Source organism: Monodelphis domestica, chromosome 2 (genome assembly GCF_027887165.1).
Source record: "Monodelphis domestica isolate mMonDom1 chromosome 2, mMonDom1.pri, whole genome shotgun sequence".
Classification (NCBI taxonomy): Eukaryota; Metazoa; Chordata; class Mammalia; order Didelphimorphia; family Didelphidae; genus Monodelphis; species Monodelphis domestica.
The window spans coordinates 18,227,698-18,247,660 of NC_077228.1; the positions used below are offsets into that span (position 1 = coordinate 18,227,698).

Below are 19,963 nucleotides of genomic sequence, written 5' to 3' on the forward strand. Positions count from 1 at the left end.
AAATAATCCTTGTCTTGTCTATCTCACAGTAGTGAAGGCTGAGAGGATCCCAGGATTCAGAAACGAATAGCAGCTTAAATTCATCTAGTGTTCAAATTTTGCAAGTGAGTAAACTGAGGTCAACAATGGTGCCACGCCTTGTCAAAGTCTCACGTGTAGTGACTTTCAGAAACAATATTCAAACACTTCTAAATCGAGAATGCTGGGAATATTAGAAGGCTCCATTGTCTCAAAGTAAATGAAAACCACACTATTTTGAACAAAGGCTGTAGGGGAAGAAAAATAAAAGTAGTTACCTGGCGGAAGCCTTTGCTTGCAGTTCAGGGTAGGCAGCGTGTCCCTGGACCACATGGTCTATCTGTAAAAGCAAGAAGTAAAGGTAAACTTGTGTCCCCCAAAATACTTCCTATAAGCTTAAGAGAAGACTCTTAGGGAAAGAAAACAAAAACAAAACTCTTTTCTTCTACCAAGGAATCTGCCAGAAGGGAAATCCTAATTTAGCAGCACTTCAGAATTTTGGAAAAGGCCATCCTTGCTCATCTTAGTGGACAGCCTGGGTATTCCTTGTTCATTGCAGCAACATTAGCAAAGATCAATGAAACCCTTGGCTAACCCCTAAGGATGAAAGGAAGAAGCAGGGGGGCATTTAGAGTCACAAGAAAGCAAGGAGCCTAATGCATAAGCAGCCCTAGATGTGGAGTTCAGAGAACTGGATTCAAATCCAGGCTCTTCCACTTTCTAGCTGTTTGACTAGGAGCAAATCACTCTATAAAATAAGAATAATGGTATATACACTGCCTGACTCCAGGTTTGGGGAGAAAAGTGAGCCAGATTATTATTCTATCAATCATGGATGCTGAGTCCTGGGTAATATAGCACAGCAATGGAGGTTGTAATGTTTTTCTCTCTTTTTTTAAATCACATCTGTTATCTGTTTTGTCTTAGAAGCCATACTAATATTGGCTCTAACGCAGAAGAGACGTTGAGGGCTAGGCAATCAGGGTTAAGGGACTTGCTCAGGGTTTTACTGCTAGGAAGTGTCTGAGACCAGATTTGAACCCAGGATCTCCTAACTCCACTTCTAGCTCTTTAGCCTCTGCACTACTTAGCTGCCCCTGCGGTGATGTTTCAGCCTCTACTTCCATCATATTCATAGAGATAATGAAGTGAAAGAGAAAGTATAATGAACAAATGAGGAGCCAAGAGATCAAGGTTCTACTCTATCATGGCCTTTCCATGTGGAATTTGGCACATTCATTCTTTTCTTTATCTGTGTCAGTTTCCTTGTCCTCATAATTCTATAAAATGAGGAGCCTGACTACATGATCTCTGGGGTCTCTTGCAGCTCGAAATCTATGATCCTTTGTCCTTAGGGTCTCCTTTCTCTTCTAATTTAAAGTCAGGAAGACCTGAGTTCAAATCCAACATCAGATAAGTACTATCTGTGTGACCTTGGGCAAGTCAATGTAACCTCTACCTATCTCAGTTTTCTCATCTGTAAAATGGAGTGAGTAGCACTTACTTCCCAGGATGGTTGTGAGGATCAAATGAGATAATAATTGTAAGCACAAAGCTTAACACATAGTAAGAACTACATCAATGTTAATGTTATTATTAGCCATCAATCTCTATGGCTTTCTCTCCATCTGTACAAGGTAACTTGAAATGGCTTTGCTTCATGCTTTGGAAACCTTCAAGTACTATCTAAATATTAGTCATCGTTATTATCATTATTATGATGCCTTTAGCATATGCTGATCCACTTTTTATAGTTTTATATTTACTTGGGTTCTATATGATTTTTTCCAAGGAATATTCATCTACCATCTACCTCCAGGATTTTTAATCTATTGTCCTTGAACTTGTTTAGTACGTGTGTGTGTTGTGTGTGCGTGTGCACATACATGTATGCACACAAAATTGAATTTCACTAAAATGATTTTCTTTTATATTTTCTTTTATACATTGAAAAATATGATTCAGAGAAAGAGTCCATTGCCTTGACTGCATTCTCCAAGGGGTTTGAGATCACCCCAAAAGTTAAAGAACCCTGGATAAATCAATTATATTTATTTCAATAAATATATTTTAGACTTTGGAAAAGAAGTATTCTAATATGGTGAGGGTGGAGGTAAAACTTGGTTCAGCTATTAAAAAAGCAATGCTTAGTTATAGTAAAAATGTGATTAAAATACTCATAACCTTTGATGGGGGCAGCTGGGTAGCTCAGTAGATTGAGAACCAGGCCTAGAGATTGAAGGTCCTAGGTTCAAATCCGACCTCAGACACTTCTCAGCTGTGTGACCCTGATCAAGTCACTTGACCCCCATTGCCTAGCCCTGACCACTCTTCTGTCTTGGAGCCAATACACAGTATTGAGAAGAAGGTGAGGGTTTAAAAAACATACTCATAACCTTTGACCCAGGGATTCCACTTCAAGTCTATCCTCAAAGGACATCAAAGACAGAAGGGTCCCATAGTCATTGAAGGCCTTTTTTGGTGGGAAAGAAGTAAAAACAAACGAGATGGCTATTCATTTTGGAATGGTTAAACACACTGTAGTATATGAATATAGTGGGATATTATTGAAGTCTAAGAAATCCTGGAAAATTTAGGTAAATATAGGAAACTTTGTATGAACAGATACAAAGTGAAGTAAGCAGAACTAGGAAAACAATAGATACATGATTTCTCCCAACTCTTTTGCATTTATTCTAAATCATTTATACATATAATTATACATATAACATATACATGCATATACACATACACACACGGGCACAATCTCCCTTCATAGAACATAAACACCTTGAAAATACTGTTGCCTGTTCATTTTTGTATCCTCTGGGCTAAAATCAGTACCCGATATGGGGAAAGGACTTAATGAGTTCCTATTGATTGATTTTTTAGACTCAGTGAGAGTAAAACTCTCAATGTATAAAAATAATTAAACAAACAAATAAACAAACAAATGAATGAATGAATGAACGAATGAATGAATGAATAAATGAATAGGGGAAAAAAAGGAAATGAAGGTCTTAGCTTAGAATGAAAGGTCCACTAAGAGATGAGGACAATTCCTGGAGGTTTTCTAGGTAAAGCACATTGAGTGCCAAGTTACTGGGGAGGAAGTCATAGTCAAGAAACTTGCCGCCATCCTGGAGTTAAAGTTCCATGGATAGAACGCTTTCGGAATGAAGAACCTCTTCTCCATACCAATACATGCATTTGGAGCAGATTTTTAAAATAGCTGAAAAAAACCCACTTAAATAATATGAACCAAAGTTGCGGCTCATCTACAGCAGCTTTGGGAAGCCAGATGCTTCCTCATCAAAAAGAACGGCCAGAATTGATAGATGCTCTCAGCCCCCAAACAAACAGTGTTAAATTTCACAGACGTGTTTTTCTGGGCAATCAGACACCACTTTAAAGAGCTCCAGTAAAAGCAGGTAATAGGGATGTGTCACTAGACCCAAGACATGTAACCAAAATTGGCACGTTTACCACCTGGAGGCTGTGAAACAGCCAAGATCCAGGATGAAGATAAAAGGGCTTCCATGGGTAAATATCCATTTTAATGCAACCAGCCATAAGTCAACAGAGACGCATTAGACAAATGGCTGCGATAAGGGAATTTGCTTACAGAAAGGAAAGATTTCATGATAGCAGTATGAGATGATATCATTGCTGCCAGAAACGACTGAGAGAGATTTCTGAAGAAGCACAGACTTATGGGACAATGCTGATTTTCAAGGAAATGTAGAAATTGTGCAATATATCACTGTAAGTGACAAAATAATATTGGATCTACTGAATGCTTAAAAAGAGATTTATCAGGGAGACAGTTGAGTAACACAGGAATGTTATCCTTCAGTGAATACGGAAAATCTGTGTCCTACAAAGAAGAAGCTCCAAATATCCTTGAGAATTCAACGATTGAAATGCACCGAAATGGGATTATGACTGAGAAAATGATTGCTTATAGTCACCTGGGCACAATATTAAGTGATATCAATTTTTAGAATCATGTTTTCACTAGATGTCACCATAGCAAACACTTGGAGCCTCTAACTTATATATGAAGAAAAGCTCTCTGAATATAAGGACCCTGTAGAAGAAATCAAAAGCATGTGGGAGCAGAAATGTGGTGCTCATCATTGGCATCATCCTCTCTGCTCCTGGAGATGCCCTGAAAATTCTCCCCTCCAATTTACAGAAGAGGAGCTTGGACCCCAATACTTTCATTTGCTGATGAACAGCAATCGTTCCATCCACTTGCATTAGAGATCGTGAGATGCAAAACAGAGAAGAACGACAATTTCTATCTGAGCTCCGTCAAACTTAAAGACAATAGCAGGGGAGGATGGGACAGCTAGGTGGCTCAGTGGAAAGCCCACTGGTCTGGAGATGGGAGGTCCTGGGTCCAAATCTTGCTTCAGATACTTCCCAGCTGTGTGACTCTGGGCAAGTCACTTGACCCCCATTGCCTAGCCCTTACCACTCTTCTGCCTTGGAACCAATACACAGTAATGACTCCAAGATGGAAAGTAAGGGTTTCAAAAAAAAGTAAATAGGAATGAGATGATGACAATCACAGCAATAATGACTTCTAATAGGTTATATTTCTATTACTTAATAATAACTATTTGTATAGGACTTTAAAGTTTGCAACATACTTTATTTATGCACATTGTTTCACTCGAACCTTCACGTGAAGGAGGCACCAAAGATATCATTATCATCTTGCACATAGAGTAGCGAAGGTTTGGGAAAGTTAAATGATTTGCCCAGGGTCCCACAGTCAGACAGCGGAGAACCACTGAAGATGATCACACCTTTGAGGTTAGAGAGGATTACATCTAAAGAAGCAATCTCAGAGATGAGATGCCTCCTGGGACTCCCACTTCAGCCTGGGATTTAATTATGCAGAGTGCTCTCTCTGAGTTCAGCTGACCCAAAGAAACATGAAGGCAGGCTGTCTCTAAAGAGGGCATGGTGCATTAAGATTAACAGCTCAGCTGGTCCTCAGGACCCCATACAAGACACAGAGTTAGGCTAGGCGGATATTTATTCCCCCAGATGAGGTTTTAGACTGGTAAGAAAGAGATGCAGAACGAGGTATCAGGACAGACCTAGACAGACTAGCTGATAACTTGGTTTATTCTATCCTAAACTCGATTTTTAAAAATTCAGGGAAAACACAATCTTCTTCTTTCAGAGCTTTCCTAAGCACTCATTATGCACCAAATATGTCCACGTCACAGCAGATCTGTTCCTTGCTTTCCTGCCTCTACCAAAAATCTAAATGAAAGTTCCAAAAGCAAAAATCTCGCGATTAAAAAGTAAAATCTGACAATCTGCAGAATGTGCAGATGACCAGAGTCAGAAGAGGACTGGAGAAGATAGAATATGAGTGTTGAGGGAGGAAACTGAGGCTATTTAACCTGGATGATGATCACAATAGTGAATAAGATGATAAGGGTGATGGTGATAAAAATAATCCAATTTAAAACACCTTAAATATTTGCTATCAGTTCAGGTCTTGATATTCATTTCCTCACTGAATAGATACACTCAGTGTAGAAATAGTTTTTTTTAAAAAAACTTTAAAGAAATTGGGATAATAGACTAACACCAATGTAGATTTCTGAATGAGTACGATATTCTCTCTTTTTCCCCAAAGAGGACTCAAGATACTTCTCCAAATTCATGACTAGAGGGCTAAAAGCACATTTGATCTCTCTCTGTAGCAAACATATTCTTGACTTCCAAGGATGAAGACTTGAACCCGCATTTTAGACCTCCTACTTCCCTGGCTCATTTCCCTTCTCTTGTATCTAGTCCACGTGTTTCTGGGTCTCATCCTTTCCATGCAGATCTTGGCTTTGCTGAGAAGCTACTTTTGTTTCACTTGGGCATTCTTGGTCTCCAGAGCAGTTTCTGGCTTGCCTTTCCCCCCTGCATATTTTCAAACACTGGCAGAGACTACCATTACCTATCCATCTGGTTGGCAAGAAGAAAACCTCTTTCCCTGGTCATTTCAGAAAGAAATGACCCAAGGAAGCAATAAGACTCCTTTTTAGTCTTGGCAAAAAGGCTTTTTCTTTTTTTTAAGAATGCTCCAAGTTTAAAGGGGATTGGGGAAAAATGAAGGGGGTTATTTTAAGACTTAGGTTCAATTTCTCTCTCTGATGCCTCATCCAAGGTGCTCAAACTTCCTAGATCCTCTGACAAATAAAGGAATCGCTTAGCTGGTTCTGGTTCCTTACCCTTTAGATTTATGATTCTAAGATCTTGAGGACCAAACTCCAAGGAGTTAATAGTTATGGTTGTTTTATCATTTTTTTAAAAACCCTTACCTTCCGTCTTGCAGTCAATACTGTGTATTGGCTCCAAGGCAGAAGAGTGGTAAGGGCCAGAAAATGGGGGTCAAGTGACTTGCCCAGGGTCACACAGCTGGGAAGTGTCTAAGGCCATATTTGAACCCAGGACCTCCTGTCTCTAGGCCTGACTCTCAATCCTCTGAGCCACCCAGCTGTCCCCTTGTTTTATCATTTGGAAGAGATATTTGACTTATCACCCTTAGCTCCACCAGGCAGAATTAGGATTGAAGAGACAAACTGCTGCTGGAGGTAAAGAAACCAAACAAAAACCAAAGCATCCTAAAGAGGAGTGGACTGCCTCAGAGAGGCTGGATCCTTTTCTCTAAAGGACTTCAAGCTGAGGCTCAATGTTGTCTCTGTTGTTTATGATCTCTTTGAACTTGGGAAAATCACCCATCATCTTTGGGCCTCAGGTTGTCAAATGTTATTAAAATATATATTACATTCATATAATATTAAAATCTAATATATTAAAATATATACAACATATAAAATATATAAACAAATATAATAAATAACATATCAATAGCATATGTTATTTATTAATTTGATTCTTGCAGGGATTGAACTACATGGCTGCTGAGTACCCTTCCAGCTCTAAAAATCTTGGATTCTGAGTTGGAGAGGGAGGGAGAGAAAGGAGTGCGGGAGGAGGCAGAGGAAGAGCTCAGCAGAGCTATTGATTTTTGCTGAGTTGGTCTCTGCATCCATTAAGTAATTCCTATTAGCTAATGTGTAAGGACAGTGACACACCTTAGTATATGCCAGGAGCTACATCGATTCTGAAACGTACACATTTTCTCTCATGATCTGTCCATGACTGCCAGGTACACTTACCCTTGATAGATTGCAAAATAAACACAAGCTCACAGATAAAACTGGCCCCTAAAAGAAATTGTCAGAAAAAATAAACTCAAAGAATAAAATTTAGAGCCATCATTTCAAGAAGGTTGATTTCCTTCTTCTTCAGACATTAATGAACCTGAATGATGCATGCCCAGGAAGAAGGGGGAGAAAAGGAATTGGCTAGCAATTTGCTGAGATTCCAAGAAAGCAATTCAATTAAACCTGGGTCTTTTGTCTTTTTCTACTCTAGTCTAACACTAACATTTCAATCTGAGAAAGAATCCAGGACTTAGCAGAGTGCCTGATCCACACAGTAGGTGTTTTAATAGATATTTATTGATAGTTGTATCCTGTAATATCCAGGGTTCTTAACCTGGGGTGGGGGAATTCGAATGAAAAAAAATTATAATTTGATTTTGACATGTCTAATTTCCTTGCAATTGTATGTGTTTTATTTTATCCATTTAAAAGGGATCCATAGGTTTCCACAGGGGTCCAGGATACTGGCCTACTATCTTTTCCTTCCCCCTGACTACAGTATGAAAAATGGTATTTCTTCCCAGTGGGATGTGTGTGTGTGTGTGTGTGTGTGTGTGTGTGTGTGTGTGTGTGTGTAGCCAGAGCATCATAGACCTAAAGCTGGAAGGGAATTTACAGATGAAAAACCTGAAACTGATCCAGGTTCTGTGACTTGTTTGGGATCATCCAGATAGTAAGTGACAGAGTCTGGACTCTGATGTTTCTACCATCTTGTACTTCTGGTCTGTTTCTCTGATCTTCCTTTGAAAGCAGGGCTCTGAGATTTCTTTCCTATAGTTTGCCCACTGAACAGTCTTATGGATGAACAAATATGAAACAAAAAAAACAACAACAACAAAAGAAACGGTGACATAGACCTACACACATACACACATACAGAAATTCTTCAAACGAATAAATACCTTGGAAACTGGCTGAATCCACAACTAAGACAAGTGTGCCTGGGCTTCCCAGTGGGATTTACAGGCAATGGGACTCTGGCTTGGGATTCAAGAAACTCCAGGTTTTGTCACCTCAAAGCACAGTAATTAGAGTCTAGAGAACTTGATATGAGATCCTGCTTCAGACACTTAGCATCTATAACCCCAGGGTCAAGTCGCTTCACTTTCTTTGCCTCAGTTTCCACATCTATAGAACAAGAGCAGTGGACACTAAGGCTGTACCGGAGTGTGGACAGGGGTCCAGAATTTACAGTTGATCATCTTATATTTTTGTCACTGTATAAGTTGTTCTCCAGGTTCTGGCCACTTCACTTTGCATCTGTTCATAGAAGTCTCTCTAGGTTTTTCTGAACTCATCCTGTTCATCATTCCTTGTGGCACAATAGTATTCCATTACACAATTCCATCCTCTCTCCAAGGGATGGACAACCCCATAATTTTCAGTTCTTTGTCACTATAAAAAGCCTGCTAAAATATTTTGGTCCAGGTAGGTCCTTTTTCCTTATCTCTGATCTCCCTTAGATATAAATCTAGTAGTGCTATTGCTGGGGCAAAAGGTATACATAATTATGTTGCCCTTAGAGCCTGGTTCCATATTGTTCTTTGAAATGGTTTTATCAGTCTTTCTTCTTTTTTAAATTCTTATCTTCTGCCTTAAAATCCATCCTAAAGGCTGGCTCCAAGGCAAAAGAGTAGTCATGTCTAGGAAATGGAGGTTAAGTGACTTATCCAGGGTCACACATTTAAGACGGATCTGAGGTCAAATTTGAACCCAGGACCTCTAGACCTGGCTTCCTATTCACTGAGGCTGCTCACTTCTGAATCTTTACCAACTTAACCATGTCCTTTGCAAAATTTGGCTGCTAGAACTGAATACAATGCACCCAAGGTACATTTTTCAGTTCTAGGTACTGGAGAAGAATCCAGTGGGATGAACATATCTCCCTATTGTGTTGTTGTTAAATAGTTGAGCCTAACCTTTCATCACCCTATTTGGGGTTTTCTTGGCAAAGATAGGCAAATGGATCACCATCTCCTTCTCTGGCTCATTTTACAGATGAGGAAACTGAGGCAAACAAGATTAAATGACTTATCCAAAATCACATAGCTTTTAAGCATCTGAGGCTGGGTTTGAACTTGGAAAGATGAATCTTCCTAACTTTGGGTCCAGTGCTCTGTCCACTGTACTATCCATCTGTCCCACCGTCTCCTGAGAGCCAGCTGTTACCCCACTGAATTCAGAGGGGGTAATCTGTTAGCTTTCTTGGCCCAATATCACCCTGTTGACTCACAGTCTGATACTGACTCACCGGGTGATATTGACTTACAGTGTGAAACTGACAGTATCTCACTGTTGACTCACAGGGTGACTCAGAGGGAGCTTGCAGTTCACCCAAACCCCCAGATCGTTTTTTTTTTTTAATCTTCTTTGATAGACATAATCTTATTGAAATGTCACAGATGCTTGTGTACTGGGTTTGGTGGATTAACAATTCTTCTTCATCTTTTTCCTCCCCCCAAATAACTACTATCTTTCCATGTCTCTCTCTTCTTATATTAGGAAATTTAATTTTTATAGTCAAGTGAAAGATTGTGTATTCATTACTAATGGGACTCAGAAACAACAGCCTATTTAGTTTGGGAAAATCCAAGACCATCCTGGCTATTTCTCTTGCCTGTGATTTTAACCCTTCGTACTAGCCTGCCAAGAAGCCTTGGGATCCTTACTCTACCATGCAAGGGATAAACGGTCCCTCCCAATTTCATATCAAATGACAATTTAATATATTTAGTCTTTATTCCATTCTGAACATTTCTTTTGAAAATCTAAGTTGGTTGGTTAGTACCTGGAGCATCTACTTCTGACAATTGTCCTCCCCTTTCTCCTCATTAGAATTGCTTCCCTTTGTGTCTTCAGAATTTCATTCTTGAGCATCCCTCATTCCATCCTGGGCTATGTGATGATGCGGCTAAAACGTATTCTCTTCCTTCCCAGTTTGACCCTTTGATGCCAGGCAAAAGAAGTCTAAATTCCACATGCACTGGGCAACCTTTCGATTACTGTAAGGCATCGGTTACATCTCCTTACATCTTCTGTGACCAATTCTTACATTTCACCAGTTCTTGACCAATGACGCAACTCATTGTCCTTCGGGAGTCCTCTAATGGTCAGCAAGTTGTCCTGGTGGTCTTGGACACGATGGATGGAGTTTTCTTCGGGTCCAGGTCAAGGAAAATGAACCGAATTTCCTCTACTTTTAGTGTTGTGAATGACGATTCAGATGGGCTGCTTCATCCTTGCCTGGCTTCTCCAGTCTGTGAGATGATATTGTGTCCGGAGGAAAGGTTCTGTCCCTCTTGTCTAAATGACAAGGGAAGCAACGAGCTTGGCTCTGGGCCTCCGAGGCAGACGTGCATCGGGGGCAGAACTTTCTAAAGAAAGCAGAGCAGCTTCGCTGGTTTTGAGCCACTTCGGTTGGGATGTGGCTTCTGATTCAGGTTTGGAGTCTCCTCTGTAGGCAAGAACGAGCGTCTTCCGTCAGCCCACCTGATGAAGCATCCCTGCCCGGAGTGTTCCGAGACACGGCAACAAGGACGCGATCGAGCCAGGAGAGGGCAGGGAGGCGATCCTCCGGCCAGAGCCTCCGAGGGCAGCATCGCCGCGATGCCTGAAGATTCCTGTTTGACATAGTCTTGCTGAGTCCTCAGCTTTGGACTCTTGCTGCAGACAGGCTGCCCGTTGCCTCCCGGGTAGCCCCTTCATTTCAGCCCACGTTGGCTTTTGTTTCATCAGGGCCAGCTTGCCGTGGCCTCTGTAAAGGGCTCCTTCCCAAGGGTTCTGCTGGCTGACCGGAGTCACCCAAAGGCCCGAGCCCCAGGAGGCACGGGTTCAACGTATAAAATGGGGAGGAAACAAGCGTTCTGCCATCAAAAACACCTCGGAAGGGAAAGGAAGAAAGACAACACGTTTTGGCACAGAAACAAACAGACGTGAGGACAGCTACGAAGGCCCCATAGGCAGAGGCTAGCCCGTTCGCCGAAGGACCTGCCTCTGCAAACAGGCAGATGGAACCTGTCCAAAACGCAGCAGAGACCTCGACGGGGGCTTAACCGAGGGGGGCAGCAAGCATGCCATTGTAAAGGAATGATTAAAATTCTAAACCGAAAGGGACAAAACGTGCACTTTCAATCGATGGACCTTTTGCTTATTCCGTTACTTTAACGAACTCAACACAAACTTGTTCTGAACTCTACAAAAGTGTGGCTGATGGACTCGACTGCCTTTTAAATCCTTAGCTCAGATGCGTAAACATGTGCATGCAGGTCCCCTTTGCCACTTTCTACCTATGGACTTAAACCTCCTCTGCTTTCTGGACTTCCCAGAAGGCATCATCTTACTCTCTGCGTACTCCATACAGAGGGTTAGAAGATTGCCCTTTTAAAGGCAAGACAAGGGAGGAAGCCAGGTGGAACAGTGGATAGAGCTTAGCCTGGAGGGAGGAAGACCTGAATTCAAATCTACAGCAAAGCACTAATGGGCTCTGTCACCCGGGCAATTCGCTGAAATGCTGCTTGCCTCAGTTTCCCCTTCTGTAAAATGGGGATAAGAAGAGTTCCTACCTTCCAGGTTTGTAGATGAGATGCTCTCTCTGAAGCGCTTAGCACACCATCTGGCCTATAGTCACCACTTCATAAAAGCTTGTTCCTTTCCTCTTCCCCCGCCATGAAAGGTATTTTTAGTGGCTTGTTTAGGGCCACAAGGGTTAGTGCTAGACATCAATCCTAGCTTTATAGACGCTAAGCCACCCCCACTAGGACAACTCATAAATAGGTTCAGTTCCACAATAGCAAATGACATTTAAAGAGTGGACAAAGGAGGACTATGCAGGAAATAGAGAACCCCAGACCAGCGGAGACCTGGGTTCTAATCCTGCCTTGAAGGCTTAGAGACTGTGTGACTGTGGGCAAGTCTCCTAACTGGTTTCCTCATTTTAAGAAGCAGGCATCATAGCCCAGACTCCCAGAACCTCAGAGTTCAGAGGGGCCTCGACTGGAGATGCTCCATGCCAGATATCAAGCTGGAAGAGAAGTTCTAAGGGAACTATTTCCTTACATCAGGCTCCAGTCTGCTTCTCGGTGCCCTCCGCCATGACTCCTATGAGGAGGGGTGGCCCGTCTTCAAAGGCTTGAAGATCACCATGGATGACTGGCCAGAGCCAGCTCCCAGGGCGGAGGGAAGGGAGGGCTGGGCGGCCCTCAGAACTCATCAAGGCAGGCTCTGTTTTATAGGATTAACAGCCACGTTTTTTTGTTTTTTAATAAAAAAGTAATAGTTTTTATAAGACTCTGGTAAAAGGCGCCAAAGAGTAATTCAGTCTTTTATAGGAAATTATGGTAGCACATGACCCATGTCCACGGCAACCTATATACATACACATACACCATATATGGATATGTTTACCTATTACATATATAATATAGGCAGATACATATACTCTCAATTAAATATGTGTGTCTGCAGGTATAGGACTGAACTTGTAATTTCAGCAGAGCAGAACAAATAAATGAAGAAAAAGAAAAAAAGAAAAGAAAAAAATAAAAAACAAACCCTCTTCCAGTGTACACCAGTATCTCCTTTGCAATAACTCTTTTTTTTTTTAATTTGGAAAAGTAATTAATTTAGAATATTTTTCAATGGTTCCATGATTCATGCTCTTCCCCCCGGCTCATAGCCAACATGCAATTCCACTGGGTTTTACATGGGTCATTGATCCAGACTTTTTTCCATATTATTGATATTTGCACTAGGGGATCCTTTAGAGTCTCCATCCCTGATCATCCACCTCAACCCCTGTGATCAATCCTTTGCAATAACTCTTAAGGAGTTTCCTCAAATTTCAGAGATGGGATTTGAACCCAGGTCATCCTGACTCAAAGTTTGGTTCTCTCTCCACTGTGTTATTTTTGTCTCTTATTCACCACCAGGCAAGACATTTAATCTCTTAGTTATTCCTGGGCAACTCTGATGAGCAGAGAAAGGATGGCTCTACATGGGTAGAGCATACATGTGACCATGTATATATGAATACATGTGTAGATACACATATGTCCATTCATGGATATGAACAGAAATGTACAGATATGCAGAACATACATTTCTATGGACTTGTAGAGAGACAGAGAAAGGAGATAGAGCCGGCACCCAGAGGGCAGAAGGGACACAGATTGCTCCATCTACAAGGACTATCCCCAAACTCTTAAGGCAATTTTAATCTTTAACAACTTAAAATTGCCCTAAGATTTTGGGCCACTCATCATTAGTCTTTCCATCTCCAAATGTACAGTAAAGATTAAAATGAATATCCAATACTCCAAGTATTTAATAATTATTCATTTATATTCATTTAATAATTTGAATAAATATTTCTATTTAATATTAATAATTTTAATAATCTAATATTTAAAAATCATTACTTATTTATTTAATGACTTATTTAATGATATTTATTAAATACTTAACTTGAAGTAAAAGGGAAAAATGCAATGGCTAAAGCAAACCATCCAAGCTCCCCACGTGGAAAAAACCAGGAGCGTGTCTCCATGTAGAACCAAAACTAAATATGAAATCAATGCAATGACACACATACACGAAAGGGAAAAGGGGATTGTGGGAAATAGTCAGAGGCACACATTAATACAGTATTTCTATGTCAGGATAGGGACTGGACCTGTGGCTTCCCTGGTAGACTCTCAGGTGAGAGTCCCATTTTCCTCCTCTCATGACAGCTGGCACCTTTTTTTGGACCACATGTCACCCGGGGTGCTGAGAGTTGATGTGAATTATGGAAGACGATGGGCCTTTCACGTCCATATGAAAAAGTTCCCCTTGAAGAGGGATGGCCAGGAACCTCTTCATGCTTGCTGGAATGATGTCTGGCTCACATTAGCTGCATCCAAGATGATTTTGTGGAAAAGATAAGGTTTGAATTTTGCATTCAGTCCCGGAGGGAAGAAGGTCAGATAAACTGACTGCTACGTGACAGCAGGTGGTTTGTCCCATGTCTGGAATCCAGGAAGACAGTGATCGAGTTAGGAGATGCAGTGGGGCAGGGGGGGAAGCGGGGGAGGTTGGCTCTATTGGAAGAATCCCTGTATATGTGGGGGGAGCGATAAGAGCTAGCAGAAGATGCCACCAGCTAGGGAAGGGCCAACTGGAGTTGCTTCTGGAATCCAGTCACACAGAGGAGAGGGGCTGCCTCAGGGCCCCTGAGAACCTGAAATTAGAATAAGCTGACTGGAGAGAAAAGGAGCAAACAGAGATAAAGGGTTGATTAGGAGTTTGGAAGAAGAGAACAGATTGTCAAGACACTGTCTGGCTGTTAGAATAAAGGGACGGCCACACAGTATCCTGGCCATCTATTCTTGCAAGAGAATCAAAACCGAGAGATGGACTTCCTTATGAAATAAGAGAAAACAATGGAGCAGCAAATACCTTTTCCAGGATTCTTTCATCAAGGCTCAGGAACCCATCAGGGATTCCTCTTCCTTCCTCCCTGGAGGATTTGAGATGAAGAATTCTCTCCGGTGTGTGTGTGTGTGTGTGTGTGTGTGTGTGTGTTTCACATGAGATAATTACATGAAGTACTTGACAGATTTTTAACATTATATAAATATTATTTGTAAATGTTTTAAAAATAATGAGTTATCACTAGGTAGTAACTGGACAGAGACTGGAGAAAGGAGGAATGTCTCTAGGCAAAGTTCCCAATCTGCCTTGCTCGATGAAAAGCCCATTCCCAAGAGTCCTTGAGTCTTGGTACTTGGGGCTAAGCACCTTTCTTTCTCACTTCATCTTCTACATTGGTTTCAGCTGTGGAATGACCCTTCCTACTTTCCTGAATTTGAAACACCTGAGTTTATGTTGCAATGATGAATGATGGATTGGATGTGCTCGGACCCAGTAATGCTGATTTCCACTAATGTCATGTGTCTTGGTGTAGTGGCTAGAAAGCTGGTGTTGGAGGAAGGAAGATGTGGGTCTTAGTAAGTCCCACATAGTCACAAACTGACTATGTGACCTTGCTTCTCCATGTTCTGGGCATCTCTCTGAGACTATAAGTTGTAGAGAAGTTGCTGACCTGTATAGACAGAGTTACTCATTGGAAGGCCCCCATGCGAGTGAAAACCCAGGTTCTATCCCTTCTCTATCCCTAAAATGGCATTAAGGTTGGATTTTGAGTCATTGGGTTTTGAGAATGATTCTACTCTTTACTATCCTCAAAAACACTTTGCCTCTGTTTCCTCATCTGTAAAATGAGAAAGTGGGACTAGAACATAACTGAGGTTCCTTCCAACTCTAACTCTATGATGTAATCTTCTTAAAGAAGGTTAACTTAAATGAATAAACCCATCTAGGAATTTCTGAGAAATATGTTTTTTAGGAAGGAACATCACTGGTGAGATACAGCATGATCATGAGTCAGCGTGGTGAAGGAAGATCTCTGATGAAGTATCTACAGAGAGATACTCTAGCCAGAATCATAAATGGAGGGTGTCAGACCCAAAGAAAGGAAGAAGCTCTGCTTCCTCTGTTGCCCCATCACTGGGGGATGTCCTGATTTGCCCGTGAATTAGATTTAAATGAGGCTGAGTTGCACAAAGTCATCAGCCTCACTCTCTCTTCGAGACTCGTTGAAATGTGGTGGCTAGAAGTCATGGGTTCCATCTTCCTGGAGGTCTTGAAACAGGCAAAATGTCCTCTTCTTGGATATCTTGTATAGGAGATTTCTGTTTGAGTGTAGCTTGGATTAGTTGCCTTCTGGGGGTCTCTATTGAGATTCTGGGATTCTCAGATGCTCTGAATTACCCACCATCCAATGTGGTGGACCTATAGTAGTACAGTACAATTAATCTGGCCCCAGTTCAGGAACAGGAGGCTGAGAGTCCAGGAGCAGAAACAAGTGGGAGTTTACAGAGAGATAATCACCAGGCCAGAGGATGCCCTCAGACTTTCACCCTTCGATGCCCTTGGCGGCACCTCTTTTTCTCATTTACAAGTTAATCCCTCTTCTTCTAGCTGGGTTTCTCATCCCTTTTCTCTCTCTCTCTCCTCCCCTGGCTGGGAGCTTTGGCAGATTGGAGCTGCAGATGTGGGTATCATATTCACGCTGGTAGCTGGAAAAGCCACACTCATGATAAAAGACCCAGGCTCATAAATCACCACTCATTGGCTTATTCACCGAAGCCAGCAAAAGCAAAAGCTGATTCTATTGATTTAACTTCCAGTGAAACCTCTTGGGACATGGTACCCGGGTAAAATATATGTGTAGAGTGGCCAGCTGGGTTGTGTATCCTCTTACAAAGCTGCAAGAACCTTCCAGGCATTCCTTTAAAGCTCTTCTTTTAGGACCTTTTTGTTGTTCTGTTGTTTTTCATTTGTGCCCATTTCTTTGTAGCTCCATTTGGGGTTTTCTTGACAAGGATCCTAGAGTAGTTTGCTATTTCTTTCTCTAGCTCACTTTATAGATGAAGAAAATGAGGCAAAGAGGTTTAAGAGACTTGCCCAGGGTCACACAGCTAGTACATGTCTGAAGCTAGATTAGAATTCAGGAAGATGAGTCTTCCTGACTCCAGCCCCAGTGCTCTATCCACGGGACCACCTAGCTACTCTTCTTTAATGTATATGTCATGTAATTATGAGCAATAGTCTACTGTATTGGAAAGAGTCCCAGATTTGGGATCTGAGGACCTGGGTTCAAATCTTGTCTCAAGGATGACCTCCAACATGCCCTGTGGCACTGAAGCTACAAAGCTAATATTATAAATCTATAATTTAAAATAAATCCATGAACAAATATCTTATATAGGTAATCTGGGTGGATGTCTTATTTTCCTACTCATGAGTCTCAAGAGAGAAGCCATTGTATTTTATCTAGACATTTATCTCCTCCCACAACTCTATAGAGAACCTGGATATTAGTAGGTGCTTAATCGAATGAATGAATGAATGGCCTAAAGAATCTGATCATTCACTGAACTTACCAGTTTTCCAGTAACACTCTGCCCTCCTTCATTGAGCCAAAATCCAGGGACCATAGCCGAGAAGTAGGGGCCCCAAATGCCTGGCACAAAAATGGGGCTTTGGCTGATCTGGAAAGAGAGTGACAAAGCAGGTTAATGAGCTGAAAGGTTGCTTGGTCACATGTCCCCGTTGGTGAAAGAAATCATTTGGTCCTGACTTGGTAAAAAGAACAGAACAAACTATGCGAGTTGGCAAGTGGATAAGGGAGGAGAATGATTGTGGGTTCACATCCTGCTTCTGATCCATGTTGGCTGTGTGACCCTGGGCAAATCCCAGAATCATTCAGTGTCCTCACCCTAAAACTCCCTAAAACCGTCCATTTTTGGCCAATTCTTCATCAGCTAATTTGTGGAGAGAGATTCCAATAATTGAGGTCTACTCAGATGACAACATCTGAGGCAAGTCTATCTGTCCAACCCATGATGCCCCCTGGCTGTCCCCATTTATAAGACACAGGGAACAACTGCTTCCCCCCAAAAAAATCCCAAGATGAGTTAATAGAACATTGAGGAAAAATTAATATTTTTGGCTCCAGTGGATGGCAAGCACAGTATGAATCAACAGTAGTACAGAATATTCTGATAATATGGGGGTGATTGTTCTGCTGTTCTAGATCTTGGTCACAGCACATCTAGAGTACGGGTCTTGATGTTCCAGAGCACCAGAGATCAGGCTGGTGAGAGGGATTAGAGACCGTGATACGTGAAGATTAAATGAAGGAATGAGGGCTGTTGAGCCTGGAAGAACATGAAACACGTCCATCTTCAGATCTTCAAACAGCCATCATGAAGAAAGGGATGAGTTTGGTTCTTCTGAGTTTTAGAAGAATGGGACATGGAGGTTTTAAAAAGGGTGTCTTTTGGTCTGGAGGTAGGAAAAAAAAATTCCTAACAATTAGAGCTCTCCCAAAGTGGAATCTACATTGAGGAGGTATCAGGTTCTTCTTCATGGGAGGCTTTCAAGAAAGGCTGGGTGAACACTGGTTGGGAATATTGTAGCAGGGATTTTTTTAACCCCTTACCTTCTACCTTAGAATCATTACTGCATATTGGTTTCAAGGCAGAAGAGCCATAAGGACTAGGCAATGGGGGTTAAGTGACTTGCCCAGGGTCACATAGCTAGGAAGTGTCTGAGGCCAGATTTGAACCCAGGACCTCTCATCTCTAGGCCTGGCTCTCAATCCACCGAGCCACCCAGCTGTCCCTTTTAGCAGGGATTTCTATTCTACTCTAGGATGGATGAGTTCAAGGATCACTGAGTAGCTTCATATTCTTAGATGTCATATACAGTTTGAATGCACTCAAAGAATTTCTTTCAGTAATGATCAATTATTCTCAAAGAATCGAAGAATGGACCTGGTGCCCTTTTTCATAGCCTGTGAGTTAAATGGGAAAATTTGACCCCAAGAGAATGTAGAATAGAAGAAGTAGTAACTGGGATAGTTGGAGGAAAAGGAAAGACAGCAGGGGCTTCCAATGGGTGGCAAACCCTAAGGAGACCTTTTGTCATCAGAGAGAGCTGTTTCAAAGGACAATGGGGAAGGAAGTCCTCTCTAACTGAAACTCAACAGCTACTAATTGGGGAGATGAGAGGGCATTCTGGGATGAAAATCCTCTTGACTCTGAGTCTATGATTCTGTGAGCAGGATGTCAGGTGGTATTTCCCAGGAGTAATTGTGTATTTGTATTACCAGATGTGGCCAGAGAATTAAAACTCTAAGCTTTATTGCAGGGTACAAAATGAACCCACATAAACCATCAGCGTTTCTATATATTTCCAACAAAACTCAGAAGCAGGAGTTAGAAAGAGAAACTTCATTTAAAATCACTCTAGAGAATAAAAAATAATCAGGAACCTAACTGCCAAGACAAATTCAGGAATTATAGGAACACAACTACAAAACACTTTTCACACAATTAAAACTGGTTTTAAATACTTGGAAAAACATTAATTGCTTAGGGGTAGGATAAGCTACTATAATAAAAATTATAATCCTACCCAAATTAACTTGTTTATTCAGTGTCATACCTATCAAATTACCAAAAACTTTTTTATAGAATTAGAAAAAAGGATAATAAAGTTCATCTAGAAGAACAAAAGTTTACGCATATCAAGGGAAATAATTAAAAAGAATGTGAAGGATGGTGGCCTAGAAGTACCAGATCTTAAAATGTACTATAAAGCAGTGATCATCAAAACAATATGGTATTGGTTAAGAGACAGAAGGGAGGATTAATGGAATAGATTTGGGATAAATGACCACATCAAGACAGTGTTAGATAAAACCAAAGATCCCAGCTTTTTGGACCAGAACTCACTATTTGACAAAAACTGCTGGGAAAATTAGAAAACAGTATTGGAAAAATCAGGTTTAGATCAACACTCTATTCCAAGATAAATTCAAAATGGGTAAATGACTTATATATAAAGAGTGAAATCATAAATAAATTGGGTGAACATAGAATAGTAAAACTGTCAGATCTATGGAGAAGGGAAGAATTTAAGACCAGGCAAAAGACAGAGAACATTGCAAAATATAAAATGAATAATTTTGATTATATTAATTATAAGGTTTCTGTACAAACAAAACCAATGCAACCAAAATTAGAAGGAAAACAACAAACTGGAAGAAAAATTTTTATAATAAAACTCTCTGACAAAGGTCTAGTTTA

General features: G+C 41.1%; 1 protein-coding gene across 2 annotated transcripts in view; it reads right to left on the reverse strand.

Moving 5' to 3' along the window:
- Positions 1 to 19,963, reverse strand: part of FGGY (FGGY carbohydrate kinase domain containing) — a 582,083-nt gene that overhangs the window by 125,095 nt on the left and 437,025 nt on the right. For both annotated transcript variants that reach the window (XM_007480500.2, XM_007480498.2), the window contains 2 exons: positions 17,252 to 17,359; positions 297 to 358 (listed from right to left, as the gene is read on the reverse strand). In XM_007480500.2, the coding sequence (XP_007480562.2) occupies positions 297 to 358; positions 17,252 to 17,359 (170 nt within the window). The remainder of the gene's footprint in view (positions 1 to 296; positions 359 to 17,251; positions 17,360 to 19,963) is intronic.